Genomic DNA, 17,643 nt, shown 5'->3' with positions numbered 1-17,643 from the left:
AGTGGCTGATACTTGATCTGGCCTCCTGTTTCTTCTCTGCTCCCCCCGCCCTGCCCACCTAAAGGCTTAGCTGTGCAATCTTCCCCCAAACAGTTGGGCACTAATGTGCTTGTGAGCATAGTTCACTTGGGCATCAAATCAATGTTAACACACCTGAAGTGACTCTCCATCTAACTGATAGACTACAATGCATGAGCAACCCATTTTAGATTTAATAGCACGTGTCTTGTGCTGTCACATAGGAAGTAGTTTGAAAACCGGGTATCCAATTAAATCTGTGAATCAGCATTGGCTCACTGTCATACCCCTGTGACAAGCAAGTTGTGCAAGTCTTTTCCTCCTCTGATCCTGCTGCATAGCTCTGTTTGCTGCTGCTGCTGCTGCCTCCACTAAGGGATCTTCTTAGAATTGTAGAGTTGGAAGAGACCCTGAGGGATCATCTAGTCCAACTCCCTGCAATGCAGGAATGTACAGTACAGCTGTCCCATACAGGAATCGAACCTGCAACCATGGCGTTATCAGCACCATGCTCTAACCAACTAAACTATCTGTTGTACTAATGGAGTTTAAAAGGGCCCGATTTGTGAGGCAGGATGACCCAAAATATCATTGGCTTCCTCAGAAGTTGAGCTGGAAGTGGCACATCACAGTTTTAACACCAAGCTGTTAGATGTTTAAAAGGGAATGGAAGAAGAAGAAGAAGAAGAAGAAGAAGAAGAAGAAGAAGAAGAAGAAGAAGAAGAAGAGGTGTTTGGATTTGATATCCTGCTTTATCACTACCTGAAGGAGTCTCCAAGCGGCTAACATTCTCCTTTCCCTTCCTCCCCCACAACAAACACTCTGTGAGGTGAGTGGGGCTGAGAGACTTCAAAGAAGTGTGACTAGCCCAAGGTCACCCAGCAGCTGCATGTGGAGGAGTGGAGACGCGAACCTGGTTCACCAGATTACGAGTCTACCGCTCTTAACCACTACACCACACTGGCTCTCCCTAAAATATCAGGATAGATATGGATTGTGTCTAATCTCATGTAATGGAGCCAGAGTCAATGGTAATGTGTACACAGCCTAAATTTGCTTCTCTGTGGTTTTGGTAATAGAGCTTTGTATATATACATTCCTCCTGAAAATATTGTGTATACAGTATTTTTGTTTAAAAGGTCTGACATAAAATATCTGAAAGCACAAAGAAGCTAGTCTTTGGCTGATGGGTGGATTGGCTGTGCAAAGGTTCTCCCACTGGATTTGTCAAATTGGGCAGGGTGTGTTGAGGGAAATGTAGCTCTTAGCCCTTGTTGGCTGTCGCAGCATCATGCTGCATGCTTGAGAAGGGCTCCACATTTGTGAGTGAGAGTTGCAGGAGCTGAATAAGCATGTTATCATCAAGTCAACTCAAAGAACCAGTTTGGTATGGAGCAGGATGTGACATCCATGCTGAAACCTTTGGAGAGATGCATAAGGATGCAGCTCACACAGGATGTGCAAGTTTAGATTAACACTCTGGAGATTCTGTGACATGTGAGTTTTGGCAAATGAGGTTTGCTTTGGTATGCCTTTCTGGCTGCTATAGGAGTCACTGGGTATTTAATGTGTGCCTTTTAATTCAGAAGGGACACATAAAATTACCTTTAGACCCCAATTGTGGCTGTGGAGCAAAGACTGAAAATGTAAATGCAGCAGTGTGATTTCAAGGCAAACTGAACATATTTATTGTGTCCTTTGTACTTCTGAGTTTAAACCCAGTTACACAGTCTGCATTCTAACTTGGGGCTTCACACATGACATTCTTTTCTTGCGCATGCAAACACTCTGCAGATGTGTGTTTGTCTTTCATCTGTTCTTTGGAGGCCACAGCACCCCATGTGATGATACCCCACTTAGATACTGTACTTTGTCTGGCAACAAGGGACTTAATCACACTTCTCAGTAGGCGCAGAACAGTTTCTGAAATGGTTTCCTGAAGCTCTTTGAATCATGAGCAGATACGTTAAATGCTATTTTTGAATAAAGATCAAGTATTTTAGCCAGCTGGCAATTGTCTTCAAAGCCTCCCAAGGTTTCATGTCCAAATCACTGTTGCAACGCCCCTACAAAAATTATAGATTTCTTAAAATAGTAGTTTTTTGCACTCTTGTTTGCAGTAGCCTTCAACCATGGTTCTCTGGAACCTGTGATTCTCCCAAATGTTGCATCCTCCAGTTCCCATCATCCCTGATGGGTTGGCTATGCAGGCTGGAGCTGATAGAGTCCAAAAACATCTGGAAGGCCACATCAGTTTCCTTTCCTAAGCAGGTGTTTAATTTCAAACCTTCTTTCAGTGCTGAACATAAAATCCGAACAGTTCTGGTCCCTCTCAGTTCTAGACTTGTATAGCTGCAAATAACTGGAAAATGAAAAGAAATTTTGCAGCCTGATTATTGTGTGTATGTCTTCGCAGATTTGAATCTCATCAAGTTCAATTGGATTGGACTTGAGAGATCCCGAGTGTAGGATACCAGCACTTAGACACTTGCTTAGCTTATATGTTTCATACGTACTAACTGTTCATCTGATCTGAAGCTGTGAGACTAGTCTGGTACAAATATATGCTTTGGTCAGTCTCTCTCTAAAGATGAGAAAAAGATGCATGCAACTAGCTTGTTGCCCCCTAACCAGTGGCATAAAACTAATCTTGAGACCTGTGTTTATTTAGATGTGTTTTGCTTTTTTTACAATCCAAACAATGGGTGGGGGAAGCTATGGTTTCTAAGAAGCATAGTAGTAGCAAAGATCTGAGAGATAAATTGACTTTTTTTAAGTAGCTGTTCAGAAGCCTTATAAAATGTATTTGCCTTGGGGACATGGTTGGCCCAATACATTTTGGCACTTGAGGTGAACCACAGTATGGTGTGTCCCCAGGCAAGAAGGAATGAGTGACGATCTACAACTGGAACAAGGCAGGGATAAAGATCTATAATGGGGACAAGGGTGGGAGGAAACCAGCAGGACCTCCTATTTGCCTAGATGCCACTCCAGTGCATGCCACAGTTGTCGCTGCCACCAGGGCAGCAGCAGTGGTAATAATAATATTATAAGATTTTACTTATTTATACCCCGCCGATCTGGGCGGCTTCCAACACACATATATATAAAACATTGAACATTAATAGTAACAGCGGTAGGTGATGCATTCCTTGGAGGTTGGATTTGCCGCCCCTTCAGATCCTACCGCCCAAAGCAGGTGGGCCAGCCCTGCTTGGAAAATCTGGTCCCTTGTCCCCTTGTTTACAGGGAGCTTGCAATTGGGTTTCCTTCTTGATTTTTTTAATCAACTGACTTGCAGCTAAAGAAAGCCGCTTAGGACAATGAGAAGGGCATTTGGTGTTCTGTATTTCAAGGACTTTTTTCCTTGCAGATTAGTGACATGCTAATTTGAACTCTTTCTCAGTTATATAGGTGACTGTGAAATTCACATGGAATTGTCCAAGTTCAAAGTAGGAATGAAAGGAATACAGGTATGTATAATTTGCACTTCACTTGCAGTTTACTAAATGGTGTGAGCGGCTGAATACATTACACTAAATGCGGTTTCCTTGCCTTTTGTAGTTGTATGGGACGTTGCGAGTGATACTGGAGCCACTGCTGACAGATCCACCTTTCATTGGTGCTGTAACCTTGTTTTTCATCCAGAAACCTGTAAGTTATGAATTCTAGTCTGGAGTTTATTTCTGCTTTTAATTTACATATTGGTCAGTGTGTCACTTAAAGGACGCACAAAGTAAAGGTAATCAGCAGACCTTTTCCAAATGCTTATGAGCTTTTTGCTGCACTGTGGAAAAGGTGACAATTAAAACAGAGGTGCAAGATGGGGAGGAGAGGGGAGGGGAGGGCATAATGTACAGCCTAATCCCATACACATTCATTAGAGGCAAATGCTACTGTGTTGAAAGGGGCTTGCCCTTAGTACTAAGTGTGAATAGGGTGACAGCCTTTGATCTCCTTCTACAGAGGTCATTAAATCATTGAGGCTTCTTCTCATTTTGCTTAGTCTCAGAAAGATCATTTCTGGCTTATTACATTTTGGTGCCTGAAATAAAGTTCAGTAGTGCCCTTCTCTCCAGAAAGGGACTCTCAGGGCGGTAACTTCACCCTGCTGCATGCAGTGCCATAGCATGGGTTGCCAGTACCCGGGGCAAGGAAAGTATTGTGCCCCCTAAGACAAATATAGTGCACCCTAACCAGTGCCTCCACTCAGTGCTGCTGCTGTCACAGAGCTCCCCCACTATATACTTATGGCTGCATGGTAGGGCTGCTTCTAGGAAGAAATCTTAAATTCTTCTCTTAGGGCTGCGGTGTTCTCTGTTAAGTAAGGAAAGCAAAATGCCTTACAGTACATAGGTTTCGAATGATAATGCCATTTCTAAAAAGTTCTGGACAGCATCTAGAGGGACCACGTCTGGTGAAAGCACAAGTCTGCACTTTTAAGCTCCACATCTGAGTGCTTTTTGGAGTGGGGTGGGACTGCTGCTTTCCCCAGGAAAGCCTGCTCTTTAACACGGACACAGAGCTTTAAAGCTTGGATCTGTGCCTAGAAACGTGGCACAAAAGGAAGTCTGGATGAGCCCTCAGTAATTAACCAGTTCCAGAACTCATATTGCTGGCTTTGGAAACTGCATTGCCATTTATTGTGCTGTAAAATACCACCCTGACTTAGGCATGCCTAATTGAGTTGAGAAAGTTGAGGCACACTGAACAAATATATGGGAAGGATCCAGACAGTATGGCAGGCCTCAAGTTCGTCTCCTTCTCAAGCACATTGTTGCCCTGAGGCTTCCACGATGTGTGTGCTAATTATTTGCTTGTGGAACTCATGTTAGCAGCTGCAATTTCTTTATAATAGGCATGAGTTAGAAAGGGCCTCATGACTCTCCAAGCCTTCAGTGTTTGTGAGTAACCTGAACTCAGTCAGAATTACCACACAGTGCAGCTCTCATACCAAACTGACATGCCCACACATTAGAGACAAATGGAAATAACTATTGTTATTGATATTAATTACCCACCCTTCACCGGCAGGCTAATGACAGGCATGTTTATTGGGAGATTTCAAGTGTTTGAAGGATCTATTGGCATTTGGTGTATTTTGTACTGCTGGATTTTAGAGCACAAAGGTTTCCAAGCAAAAGTTCCAGGCTCAATCCTCGGCATCCCCACATAGGGCTAGAGAAGACCCCCTGCCTGAAACCCTGGAGAGAAAAGGCCAGTCTCTGTAGAACATGGGTGGGGAACTTGTGGTCCTTGAGATGTTGGACTTCAGCTCCCATCAGCCTCAGCCAGCATGGCCAACGGTCAAGGATGATGGGAATTGTAGTGCAACAACATATTGAGGACCACAAGTTCCCTCTTCCTGGTGTAGAGAATATTCAGCTAAATAGGCCAAAAAGCAGCTTTGTTCCTAATTTGGTCCCTACTGTTTGCCAGTTCTGTATTATACAGATTTGTATGTTTATAAGTAAATACATACATGTTTGTTCCTGTGGCTAAACTCATGGTTTCTCCGTCTCCCTGCCTCCCTCTTTAATTCCTAATATAGCATTTGGAAATCAGTTGGACAGGACTGACCAACCTGTTAGATGCTCCAGGCATTAGGTAAATATTCACTTGTTTCCATCATCCTAAGGAAAAGGCTTGTATCTGAAGGGAGGTGATGTGCCAGAGTTGTGTTGGAACCAATTCACATATTACAGTCTCCAAAATGAAGGCCATTTCTAACACCCCCTTCTGTATGGCAGCTGTTCCATACTAGTGGCTATAGGTATGCAGAGTGTCTCTCTGCCCATTACTTTTTGAAAATATATGAACTCTTCTCAAACGGTGGGGAAGGATAATAATATATTTTGCCACAGTTGCACTTATGGGATTTATTAGCTTGCTTTGCAACTTTTCTTGGACTTAATATCGTGGGCATTCAGATATTTGGCTTTGTAATGAGATTTTTTTTAATGACAATCCATGGCACTAGGTTGGCAAAGGCTACCCTAGAGTTCCTCCAGCATGAGCCAATGTGGTTTTCTTTTTTCCTGCTGAAGCAAAAAATATCCCAAGCATGTCAAATTTAACCAGGACACACATTCCTCTTCTGGGTTATTTGTGGCAAGACAATCAACTTTGCAGCTGTGGCTTTGAGCCTGATAGGTCTGCCTTAAGCACAGCTGCTGTACAAAGCATTTTTTTAAAAAAGTGTGGTTTTTCCTCTTTCAGTTCATTTTCAGATACCTTGATTCAAGATCTCATTGCTGCCCGGTTGGTTTTGCCAAACAGAATCACCATCCCACTGAAAAAGAACATTGACATTTCTCGCTTGAAGTTCCCCATTCCATATGTGAGTCGTGTCTGAGAATGGTGTTCTTTAAGACTTGGCTCAGAGAATAAGAGCGCTCTCTAAACAAGCATTGTCCTCCAGCTCCTTTGCCCAAGTCACCCTCAGGCAACCTGTCTAGGGACAGTTCATCCTGCTTTGTTTGCAGGGAGATGAGACAGTGTTGGCTATTTAATGAGCATTCACTCCAATTTGTTTGAAGGGGGGGCTACACAATATTGCAGCAATTTCCTTATCGCAAAAGTTGCAATTTTGGGAGCAAGTTGGGCATGTTTTGTAAGAACTTCATATCGGCTTTAAATTGTGCAACCTGAATTTGCTGGTGTGTGCGATGGAATCCCATCCCCAAAGAGTTGTACTACACCCCTGGTTTGCATTTGCTGTTACCCACCACTTGATTCTTTCCTCATGGGGAGGTACAAAGAGAGAACATGGCAGGCTGGGAATGAGTCTGCAGTAAATACTCTGGTGGATTATTTTAGTAAAAAGCTAACCCTCATCAAATTTCATTAACCAGCTTCCGTAGTGATAGACAGCAGGCATGTTTCTTACTGCTGTGTTTATAGGGTTTTCTTAATCGTAGCTTTTTATAATGTAGGCATCTAGTGAGGATTCTAAGTATATATATATATTTAATGTTTCTCTGTTTTTGTTTTGCTCTCCAAGGGAGTAATAAGGGTGTACCTACAAGAAGCTGAAAATCTTGTCCAAATGGACAATTTCCTTGGGAAGTCGGACCCTTATGCTCTTCTGAGGGTTGGTCAGGTGCAATTCCGAAGCAAGACAGTGCACAGGGACCTGAACCCCATCTGGAACGAAATGTTTGAGGTGACGTTTCTCCTTGAACTCTTACTAGCAATAAGCTGGAATGCAGTGCTCTCTCCTTGTTCAGAATTCTAGACAAGAATAAGTTAAGGTACTTAAATAAAATTAAAAAGCCTTACCTTTGGAAGAAGGCAGATCACTACTTATATGAGTAAGTAAAATTTAACTGGAGGAGATGGGGAAAGTTCCCTGTGAAATATTTCACTACTGACCAACGTTTGTTTGCCTGAACGGTGTAGCAAGGCTTTAATGAGCAAGGCCCTCATTAAGCTTCATCAGGGGTCTAGGCACCAAGTGTGGCCCTCCAAGGCTCTCTACCTGGCCCATGAGACTCCCCAAAGGCCATGCCCCAGCCCCTTAGCTCCCCATTGCATCCACCTTTGTGCTTGGCTGGAATGAGTCTGTGAACTCTGCTAATGTTTGCCTGAATGGAGACTATAAGGGTGGGTGGGTGAGTGGGTGCAGAAATTTGCCTATCCTACAAAGATACACTCATCACTCTGCCCGTTTTTGCTTATGGCACATTGCCCTAAGAAGATTGTCCAAAAGAGAAGGCTAAAAATGGCTCCCTACTCTTGAGATGGCAAATCATGTACCTTTCTGATTTTAATTGAACATCGTGAAAGGGCATGGAGGCATGTCAGCATCTTCCCCACTTCTGCAGGATTGTACTTGGCAAACAGGAAAGTTCACTTTCCACAAGCTTCAGAATAATAGGAAGGCTTGCATTTGTGCAACTGCATTTCGAGAAAAATAGCTGTACAATATTCTGTTACTTGAACACATACTCTCTCTCCCCCTACAGTTTGTTGTTCATGAGATACCTGGTCAGGATCTAGAGGTAGACCTGTATGATGAAGATCCCGATAAAGATGACTTTCTGGGCAGGTGATGGATATACATTTTTCTCTTTCGTCTGTGCAACCTTCTGCTTTATCTCTTTCTGCCCCTCCTGCAGTGTGATTAGTATTCAGAGAAAAGTCCCAGGGTACAACCCACCATGGGCTATACCATTTCTGAATTCAGGTGGGGAAACTGCAGGTTGCAATACTTTCCTGCTTCAAAAGCATTCTGCCACCAACAGCTAGAGGGTAGAGAATAGTTAAATTCCTCCCCCTGACATGCAAGTTTGTTCTTGTATATAAAAGTGCAAGGGAAAGCTTTCTGACATACATTTGCTCTATCTGCAGTGGTATAGTCTCAGTACAGCTATACCTTTTCCTTTTTAAACACATTGGTAAGTTTAAAAGTAATATTTCATTCCTAGACAGGAGTAGCTTGGCAAACTACACTGAACAATTGCAAAACGCTCTGCATGGGGCTACCCTTGAGGTTGGTTCAGAAATAGCTGCTTGTGTAGAATGCTGCAGCCTGGCACCTGCAAAATACATACTTTTCAATGCCCAGTAAATACGCATTTTAACCATAACACAGCACCTGACGAAATCATGCACTTCTCTGAATTTTGCAATGTAGTTTTGATGTCCAGAAAGTACACACAGATATACATGATTTCGTTAGCTACTGTGTTTGAATCCACAAGCAGGATCAGGACTGTCAAGATGCTTAATAAAGCAGTCCAAACAAATTCCTCCTCCATCCCTACCTGAGACAAGGAACTGTTCATTGTCTGGGCCAGTTCTAATTCCTATGGGTTGGCGGGATGGACCTTCTAAGTTATATAAGGAGCAACTATCTCAGTTCTTGTTTGATTTAAGGAGCTCCCTCAAACCTTGCTGTTTCTGAGTTCATCTTAAGGACTGCACAGCTTCCTGGTGAACAATAGATGATTAGAATCTCCAAGAGCCATTGGACATTTCTAAGGAAATGTAGCCACACAGTTGGAGATGGTGGGGAGGAGGCAAAATATTCCATGATACTAAAGGGATTGTTTTTCTGCATCTCTGTTCTGTGTGCCTCTGTATTACTTTAGAACAGATATAGTTCTGTTTATAACTCATAGAAGCAAGTAAAGATACTACAGTCCCTAAATGGCTTGTTCTTGTTCTGTCTTTTAACAGCCTGCTTATAAACCTTGCAGATGTGATGAAAGACAGAGTTGTTGATGAGGTAAAATGTGTTCTCATGTTAACTCTTCATTTTATAATGTTTCTTGAAAGCGTGCAGATTTTGCGATAGGCTTTGAAGTTTTACGAAATTTTAATGATCCATAGGGATGATTTAAATCACTTGAGTTCTCGCTACTATCATCAAATATCTTAAGTGTTTGAACAAAACAGCTGGTGGAAGATTACAAGAGCTACAAAGAGTAGATCAACAAATTGGTTCTGGCAAAAACTTTCTTGGGCAAGAGCCTATTACATTAGATGCCTATAACTCTGTGTGTGTGTGTGTATGCACACACATGTGCAAGTTGGGGGTAGGAACTGTTTTGCAATACAACTATAAAATAGGGTAAAAATACTGAAATCATAGCCCAAATGCTTCTAGCTGTAGGATGAACAGTAAGTCATTTGAAGACTTACAATCGTGAGGCTCTTTTGACCCAAGAGCAATTTGCTAATGTGTAAAAGGCAGGCACGGAACACACGGACAGAAAGGTTGTTGTCCTGCAGTACCAAAGGACCATGACAGAAAAGGTTAAAGCTCCAGGTGCTTGTCAATTAATCGGGAGAATTAAATACCCTTTGTATTTTCAAGCTGCGTCTCTTTATTGGAGCAGAGTCTATTATGGACCTCACCATTCCAGCAATAAAAATGCTGTTTAAGCACATAAAGGTTTTAAAGTGTACCTCAGATAGACTCAGCCACATAAAGCACTAAAGATAAATGGCTGATTCTGCCACTTCATTTGCCCCTGGTGCACTATTCACGACACACTTGCAGGTTAATGTGCATTTATGACACTGATGTGCTTTTTCTTTCTTTACGAAGTGGTTCCCCTTAAGCAAGATTGCAAGTGGACATGTGCATTTAAAGGTTGAGTGGTTTTCTCTGGTCACCAATCAAGAGAAACTTTGCGAGGTGAGTGTTTCTGAGAGATCGGAGTCGGCTGAAGTGAGATGCTTGCCGTAAGATGATTGAAAGGATCCAAGTTCCTTTCTGTGCCTGTGTGTACTTTGCTAGCTAAATAATTTGACCATTTCTTGTGGTGGCTGCATTTAAAGGCCTTGCTTAGCTAAAAACTGTACATTGATTGGGCAGTCTGTTTAAGAGCCCTATTGGCATGGAAATGTTGGAAGTGGCTCAGTGTCTGTTTAGGGCAAGGCTGCAGCTTGTGGTCAACTCATGTTGGTATTTGCATCCTGATTTGTCCCCTGCCCAGCCACATGGCAGATGAATAATAACAGGCCTATCAAGCGGGCCACACTGTTTGCAAGACCAGCTTTGTATGTGAGGTTATCAAAAAACCTCTTGTCTTATTTTGGATTTCATTTCCTTCCCACAGAACAAGAATGGTTTTGCCACCGCAATTCTCATTGTGTATTTGGACAGGGCTTTCAATCTTCCTGTGAGTAAACTGATGGAACAACACTTTCAGACTGTCCAGCTGCACACAGTTCAATTGCTAGTGTCTGCATGCTCATGATGTGGGGGCAGAGATGGAGGACCTGTGGGCCTCTAGATGTGGTTGGATACCAATTGTCATTTGGCCCAGGGATGGTTGGAGTTGCTGTTCAACAACCCCTGGGCAGCCACAGTTCCCCATCTTTGGTGTGAACCGAATGCTGCTGCTTTGGTGCCAAGCATCCCAGTTTGGCTGAGATAATAATTGTGTTATCTGGAAACTAGTATGCACAACATGCTAATGCCTTCCAGGTTCTGAAAACTTCTATTTCAGAAAGGAGGTGAATGACAAGTATACACATCTGTGACCTCTAAAAGTGAACTGATGGGTTTTTAAAAATAAAAGCGGAAGTTGAGATTTAAAACAACAAAATGAATAAGACCAAGCATTCTGCGAAGACTCCATGAAGGAGAGGTTCACCTGCTTAGGGGATGGAGTGAGGGAAGGAAAGTTCAGAATTTAGCTGCCTGAAAAGTCTTCCCTCCCTAGATTGGAACGATCTATCAGCTTCAGTTCTTTCAGTTTCACCTTTTTACAGTCTTAAATTCAGTTCTCCACACTTCTGCAGAAGTTTGTGATTTTTTTAAAAAAAAAACATTAAAATTCATAAGCATTTCAATGCAAATTTCCCCTAATAATATGCCTTATGCATTTTCACTAATAAATTCATTTTATGCACCATTTTACCTGATGCGTTATGTTGGCAAACATTGGTAGGAAAACTGCATCTCAAAATTCAGAGAAGTGCAACTTTCGATGGCTAGCTGCATTTCAGTTCTTATGTTGTTTCAGAAAATGCAAATTTGAAAGTTTCAACCTTTAAATGCAAACTGAATTGAATTCCTTTTCTGCTGCTAGAGTTAGGATTAAGCCCTTGTTCACAATTATGTATGCTGCTAATCTACTTTCAGTAAAATTAGCTTCTAACCCATGTTAGCCTTAGAACTGAAAACGAAGCAAAAACAGCCTTTGTTTTTGAGAAGGAAGCAAGTACTTCTTTTCCTGCTAGGTGATTTGCTATTTTCTGGGATTCCCGTTGCTGGCAGCAATATCCTGTTCTTTTCTTCTTTTGTGTCCATAGACCTAATCCTACACTACTTCTGTTTGTTATGGGGATCTATACCCTGCCTATCAATCAGATTTCAAGGGTGTCTTCCAAAATCAGAAAACATAATAAAAACAAGCATGTGTATTCTTTAAAACACAGCAGAATAATAGAATAAGAGCAGCATAAAACCTAACAGCCAGGATAAAAACAGACCAACTTTGATGGAAGGCCTGAGAAGGAAAATATCCTTGGTGCTGAAATGACATCAAGGTTGACCCTTGGTGAGCCCACCTGGGGCAAGCAACCAGCTGCTGCTATACAACACCTAACTTTTGTTTTTGTATTCCTTCCTAAATATCTTCCCTAATACAGAAAAATCAGTTTGAATATTACAACGGTGACTGTGGAGCAAAGAAATATAGAAAAGACAGATACCTCAAGGTAAATGCTTCAGAGTCCCCTGTGTCTCGAAAGGGGCACACGCGCTGAACCAGCCTACTGAATGGATGCCATGGCTAAAACCCTAAAATATGTTGCATCCACGGGGTTAATGTTTGTTTCTCAGTGGTATGTCAGTGTCCCACACCAAAAGGAAGAAGAGACACTATAGTTGATGGTGCAAGTGAGGCTAAACTGGTGAGCAGCATGTAGGAGGAATATTTAAGTCAAGATTAGGCAATGCACAAGACATTCATAGCACTTACCTATGATCAATGGACCCCAGTAAAAACATGGATGGTCTCTGCTTCCAGGCATTCGAAAGCATGTTTCTAGCCCTTGTGGTGCTACAAAAGCAAGTTTTTATTTCAAAAACTTAGCCATTATTATTTTTGGACCAGCCCTGATTCAGTAGTTATTGGTTATTCCTATTATTAGCTATTCCAGCTACTGGACCACCCCTAGCAAGGCCATATTTGTCTAGTCATAAATGGTGCTGCATCTGTCATTGTAATGCAAACTTTAATTTTGTTTGACATATTTGGCAGCTTGGTTGTAGCCTTCTGATTTATACTTGCCGTGTGGCTGTTTTGTGCTTCAGCTGTAATTGATGAACTCAACCGTCTTGTACTGCAAGAGCAGCAGCAGCGATTGCTGCTGACCCCTGTGAGTTTATCTTTACCATATAATGCCCAAATTCTAGCTCCAAACATGTATGGCTTAACTCCACTCAGTGAAATAAATGCAGGGTGTAACACTGTATTGCATTGCATTTTGTGGAGAAAGTACTGGGGAAACCCAGCCAGATGTGTGGGGTATAAATAATAAATAATAATTATTAATAATAATGATGATTATTATTATTACTGTTTTAATTATTAAAGTTCTGCTCAGAACAGGGTTCCTGTCCCTTGCAGAACTCCCAATGTTTAATAGCTAACACCAGCCTCCCTGTTCAATCCACCTCCTTGTCTTTTGGAATTCATGATGTTATTCACACTGTCTTTTCTTTCAAAAATTTAAATAATAAAGAAGATGGAACGCGAACCTTCTTCCTTTGTCCTACTCACAGTGGGCAACAAAACTCATAGAAGCAAGGTAAGGGGTGTAAGAATTAATTACTGTTTTTTGTTTTTAAAAACTTGAATGGACAGTTGTGTTCATGGGGCATGTGTGGTTTTCCAGTAGCAATGTCACATCTTGGATACATGTGTACTTCTCGGATAAATAAAAAGCAACGCCTTGGTGTTATGTAGGTGCTGCCCCAATGTAATATCTGTGGTGTGATGTCCTGTCCTCACTTACTGGGTGGAAGTGACTGCATTGCCTGGGCTGGTGGAAATAGTTACACAGCTGTGTTGTAAATATTTCTTATGTATTTGGTTGGATGGGCCCTCCTTTAAGAGCGTACAGCCAACGTGGAGGTTTTTTGTTTTTTTTAACAAAGACATTCTGACTTAAAAATAAATAGCTAAGATTATTGAAATGACAAGAGTCATATTTTGGAACTAAAATTAGCACACTGGGCTACTTTTGCATCCACCAGTAACTTTTCAATGGAATCTTTTTAGATGAAACTTCTGGGTTGGACCAAGGTGGCTCTGAGAATCCCGTAGTAGAGTTTGAACAATAGCAATGTTGATCAAAATAGTCAAATCTGTGGTGTTTGTGCAGTTATATTCTACGTAGCCACTTCAGTGGCCATTGAGTTGCTACCTTTGGGAAGGATTTTGCTTCCTCAGGAACAAAATAGAGCACACAGAGTCCGGGGAAGGTTTGAGATCCCCTTGAGTAGGGTGAAGGCAACTGTACTGTAACAAATGAGGGGCAATTTGTCTGTTTTTGTGGCATTAAAAACTGATAGTATGGAAAAGTCTTGAATATAATGTATTGTGTCGTATTAATATAGTTGTGCATTCTGATTACAAAATGGATGCTACACCCCTTCCAAAAAATTCATTTCTTAAGTGTATGTCTGCTCCAGCTGTTTTTCTTGGGCTATGTCCTGAGAGCCAGTGATGCAATCCAGTGCTAATGAATACATCCTTAGCGAGGCACTTGGTTTTCCCACAGTGTTCCTGCTATGTCAGCGCAGGCATTGCATTAAGAATAATTGCCTGCAGTAAGCTTGCAGCTTGACATGACCGCAGCAATCTTCCTCTTTACTCATGAGGAAGCCTGCTAGCACACAGGTACTTTGGCTTGCTGCTTCAATCAGCTAACTGAAGCCACCGGCAATGAATCTGTTGGAGAGGGAGGAGTCTGGGCTGTTCTTTCAAGTCTTGAGCTCTTCTTCATAGCTGCTTCTACTGTGGTCAATTATTGCGCCCTAAGCAGGGGGTGGAGGGGAATACTTTCTGTTGTTCCACATTGAGCTCCAGTTTTAATTGATCTAGGCCGACTGGATCAGCTGCTAGCCTATTTATGGTGTAGTTTTCAAAACCTGCTGCAACAAGCAGCAGAGAACTCCCTTTCCATACAGATGCAAACTGTGGCTACTTCTATAGAGTTTCGGTTACTATCAATTATAACTCAGCTGGCATATTTCAGCATTAACATTCATCAGATTGTGTGGGGGGAATGTCTACTGGGCACCTAACTGGTTCTGTGTGTTTATTTCTCTGACTTAAAGTGAACTGGGTAAGAGGCTTTTTAAGGGTTGAGTTTTGTCCCTTTTGGGGGAAGAAGGTGGTACTTAAGACAGGGAAACCTATAGATCCTTGAAAACATGCTCCATTGAAGTCAGCGGAGCTGTCTTCTGAATTGGTATACTGTCCTGTAAAACCTGCTACTCTTCAGTTTCTAGCAGAGTAAATCTATGCGCGGCTCCTTGGGAGTATGTCCCATTGAATGGGGCTTTTTCCCCAGCTAGGTTGGGAATAATTCTTGGTCCCGTGTTCTGTAGCTAATGTGTGGATGTCGTTCTTTCTCTCTCACCCTTCAGACCTGTAATTTCACCAAGGATCCTACGTGGGGCCAGGCCTTCACATTCTTCGTCCACAGCGCTCCATCGCAGTCTCTACATCTGGAGGTCAGTTGGCCCTCTCTCACCTTGTGAGCATGTGACACAACATGGGCTCATGCTTAATAGGTCTGTGACCATATAATAAATGATTGGCACGGGTTTCTGCTCTGTATACATGTGCTATTGTGTATATAAGCTCCTGTTGATGCTTTGCAAAGGGACTTCAAAAATGTGGGTCATTATTTTTACTGAGGAAGGGACTACTGGGCTTTGTGGGAAGGAGGGACCATGTTTATGTTTTTTGTAGATGCAGCCGAGATATTATTCAGCCTTCCTTTGGGGACTTCAGATTCCATGATATGATGCCCGTGTGTTGTTGTTGTTGTTGTTGTTGTTGTTGTTGTTGTTGTTGTTGTTGTTGTTGTTGTTGTTGTTATGACTTGTTGCTTGTTACCTAAATACATTACAGTATACCTAAATACATTCTACAATTAAATACCATGTAAAAGCATTAATATTTCATGCAAACACCTACAGTTCATACATGCAACAAACACACACAACCCTTACCCACAAAACAGCCACAGGAGGCTTCAAGTGGCCTTTTGGAGTACGTTTTGACTCTTCAGGTCACATTTCTCCTTTCCCCCAGTGTAGCCTATTCTTTGGTATCAGATGCCGCCCTCCCCCATCCAATAAACTTCTGGCGGGGGGTGGGGGAGAGGAGAAAAATGTGAACATTTCCTACAAAGACCCTAAACATGCCAGTTAATTGGGGGGGGGAGTTTAGTAAAAAGTTTGTGATGAATCTAGATCAGCGTTTCCCAAACCCTGGGTCCCCAGCTGCTTTTAGACTACAACTCCCACCATCCCCGACCACTGGTGCTGTTAGCTAGCGATGGTGGGAGTTCTCGTCCAAAAACAGCTGGAGACCAAGTTTGGGAAACACTGATCTAGTGATTTTTTTTAAAAAAAAATTTTTTTTGAATGCCTTCTTGTAATCACTGCTGAGCCACAGCAATGGTACTACAAGTGATTTAGCAACACAAGTATACAGTGGTACCTCGGGTTAAGAACTTAATTTGTTCTGGAGGTCCGTTCTTAACCTGAAATTCTTCTTAACCTGAGGTACTACTTTAGCTAATGGGACCTCCTGCTACTGCTGTGCTGCCGCCGTGCGATTTCTGTTCTCATCCTGAAGCAAAGTTCTTAACCTGAGGTAATTTTTCTGGGTTAGCGGAGTCTGTAACCTGAAGCGTCTGTAACCCGAGGTACCACTGTACTGCTGAATTGGGTTAGTGGCCCACCTAGTCCAGCTTCCTGTTCTCTCAGACCAATCAGATGCTGGACCCAAGCACAAGAGCACCCTCTCCCTTCCTGCAGTTTTCAACTGGTAAAAGGATTAAAACATTGTTGGAACTAACTCATCATACCAATCATAACTCACCATATTGTCTTGTTGGCTTCCGCCCCCCCCTCCAGATAAAAGATAAGGACCGGGAGAATGCCCTGGGGACCTTTGTGTTATCTCTTGGCAACTTACTAAAAAATCCAGATATGACACTTGAACAAAACTTTCCACTGGATCATTCTGGTGTGGACAGCTCTATCAAGCTGAAAGTTGTGTTGAGGGTAAGTTTAAGGTTCTGCATTTTTCTTCCGCCTCCCCGCTTCTCTGTTGTATCTCTTCCTGTAGGAACTTGTTGTGCTTTCCTGAAACTAATTAATCTTCTGCAGTGGCCGTCAGGAATCTATCCATTTACATCCTAAGATATATTGCTTCAGACTTCATAAACGGGTGATGAATTGACATGGGCACGATGAGTTCTGTCTTGTAGAACTATACTGAAACCAAACTTACTTCATGTATAGATTTGTGCTCTGTGCCAAGTTGATATGAATTCAAATCCATCAGAAGCGTGTACAACAAGCTCTTGATCTCTACACTGGATGAATCTATTAAATTATGTGGGTGGAGTATTTGGGATGCATACCTAGAAGGGGGCATGTTAGAAGCCCCTTCATGGGTCCTGTGGGAAACTTCCTTCTTGAAACCCCGCTTCCCCCCAAAGAGGTAATTGGGTAGGTCTTGGGTGTCCATATTTAAATGCAAGCAATAGTCCTGGATAAGCAGGCTGGTTTTCAATTCTTGTTTTTATCTGTAAACCACCTTGAGTCCTGCTGAGGGAAAAGGTGGGGTATAAATAAATATATAATAATACTACTACATTTTAAAACCAGTTAAAACAAGTAGCTTGATTAAAATGCTGAATATTTATCAGATTGTGGTATTATGGGTTAGCTTAATCCTCACAGAGTTACAGTTCCCAGTCACCCTTAACAAACTACAGTGCCCAGAATTCTTTGAGGGAAAGAACGTTCTTTAAAGGTATAGTGTGTACGCAGCCTCAGACCAGTCCTCACTAGTCTCAGTGCTATCCTTGTAGAATTCAGCAAGGAAGATTGGGGGGGGGGGAGCTAGA

At 42.2% G+C, this 17,643-nt stretch overlaps 1 protein-coding gene across 1 annotated transcript in view; it reads left to right on the top strand.

Moving 5' to 3' along the window:
* Positions 1-17,643, top strand: part of ESYT3 (extended synaptotagmin 3) — a 38,627-nt gene that overhangs the window by 13,932 nt on the left and 7,052 nt on the right. Inside the window, exons 5-17 of the mRNA XM_033163473.1 lie at positions 3,425-3,491; positions 3,583-3,672; positions 5,570-5,625; positions 6,238-6,358; positions 7,022-7,183; positions 7,986-8,068; positions 9,202-9,250; positions 10,076-10,165; positions 10,590-10,652; positions 12,130-12,198; positions 13,228-13,293; positions 15,140-15,226; positions 16,643-16,792. Of these exons, the coding sequence (XP_033019364.1) occupies positions 3,425-3,491; positions 3,583-3,672; positions 5,570-5,625; positions 6,238-6,358; positions 7,022-7,183; positions 7,986-8,068; positions 9,202-9,250; positions 10,076-10,165; positions 10,590-10,652; positions 12,130-12,198; positions 13,228-13,293; positions 15,140-15,226; positions 16,643-16,792 (1,153 nt within the window). The remainder of the gene's footprint in view (positions 1-3,424; positions 3,492-3,582; positions 3,673-5,569; positions 5,626-6,237; positions 6,359-7,021; positions 7,184-7,985; positions 8,069-9,201; positions 9,251-10,075; positions 10,166-10,589; positions 10,653-12,129; positions 12,199-13,227; positions 13,294-15,139; positions 15,227-16,642; positions 16,793-17,643) is intronic.

The sequence above is a fragment of the Lacerta agilis genome, chromosome 1 (genome assembly GCF_009819535.1).
Source record: "Lacerta agilis isolate rLacAgi1 chromosome 1, rLacAgi1.pri, whole genome shotgun sequence".
Taxonomy (NCBI): Eukaryota; Metazoa; Chordata; class Lepidosauria; order Squamata; family Lacertidae; genus Lacerta; species Lacerta agilis.
Note: the sequence above shows the minus strand (reverse complement) of the source record. Positions and strands in the feature narration are given on the sequence as shown.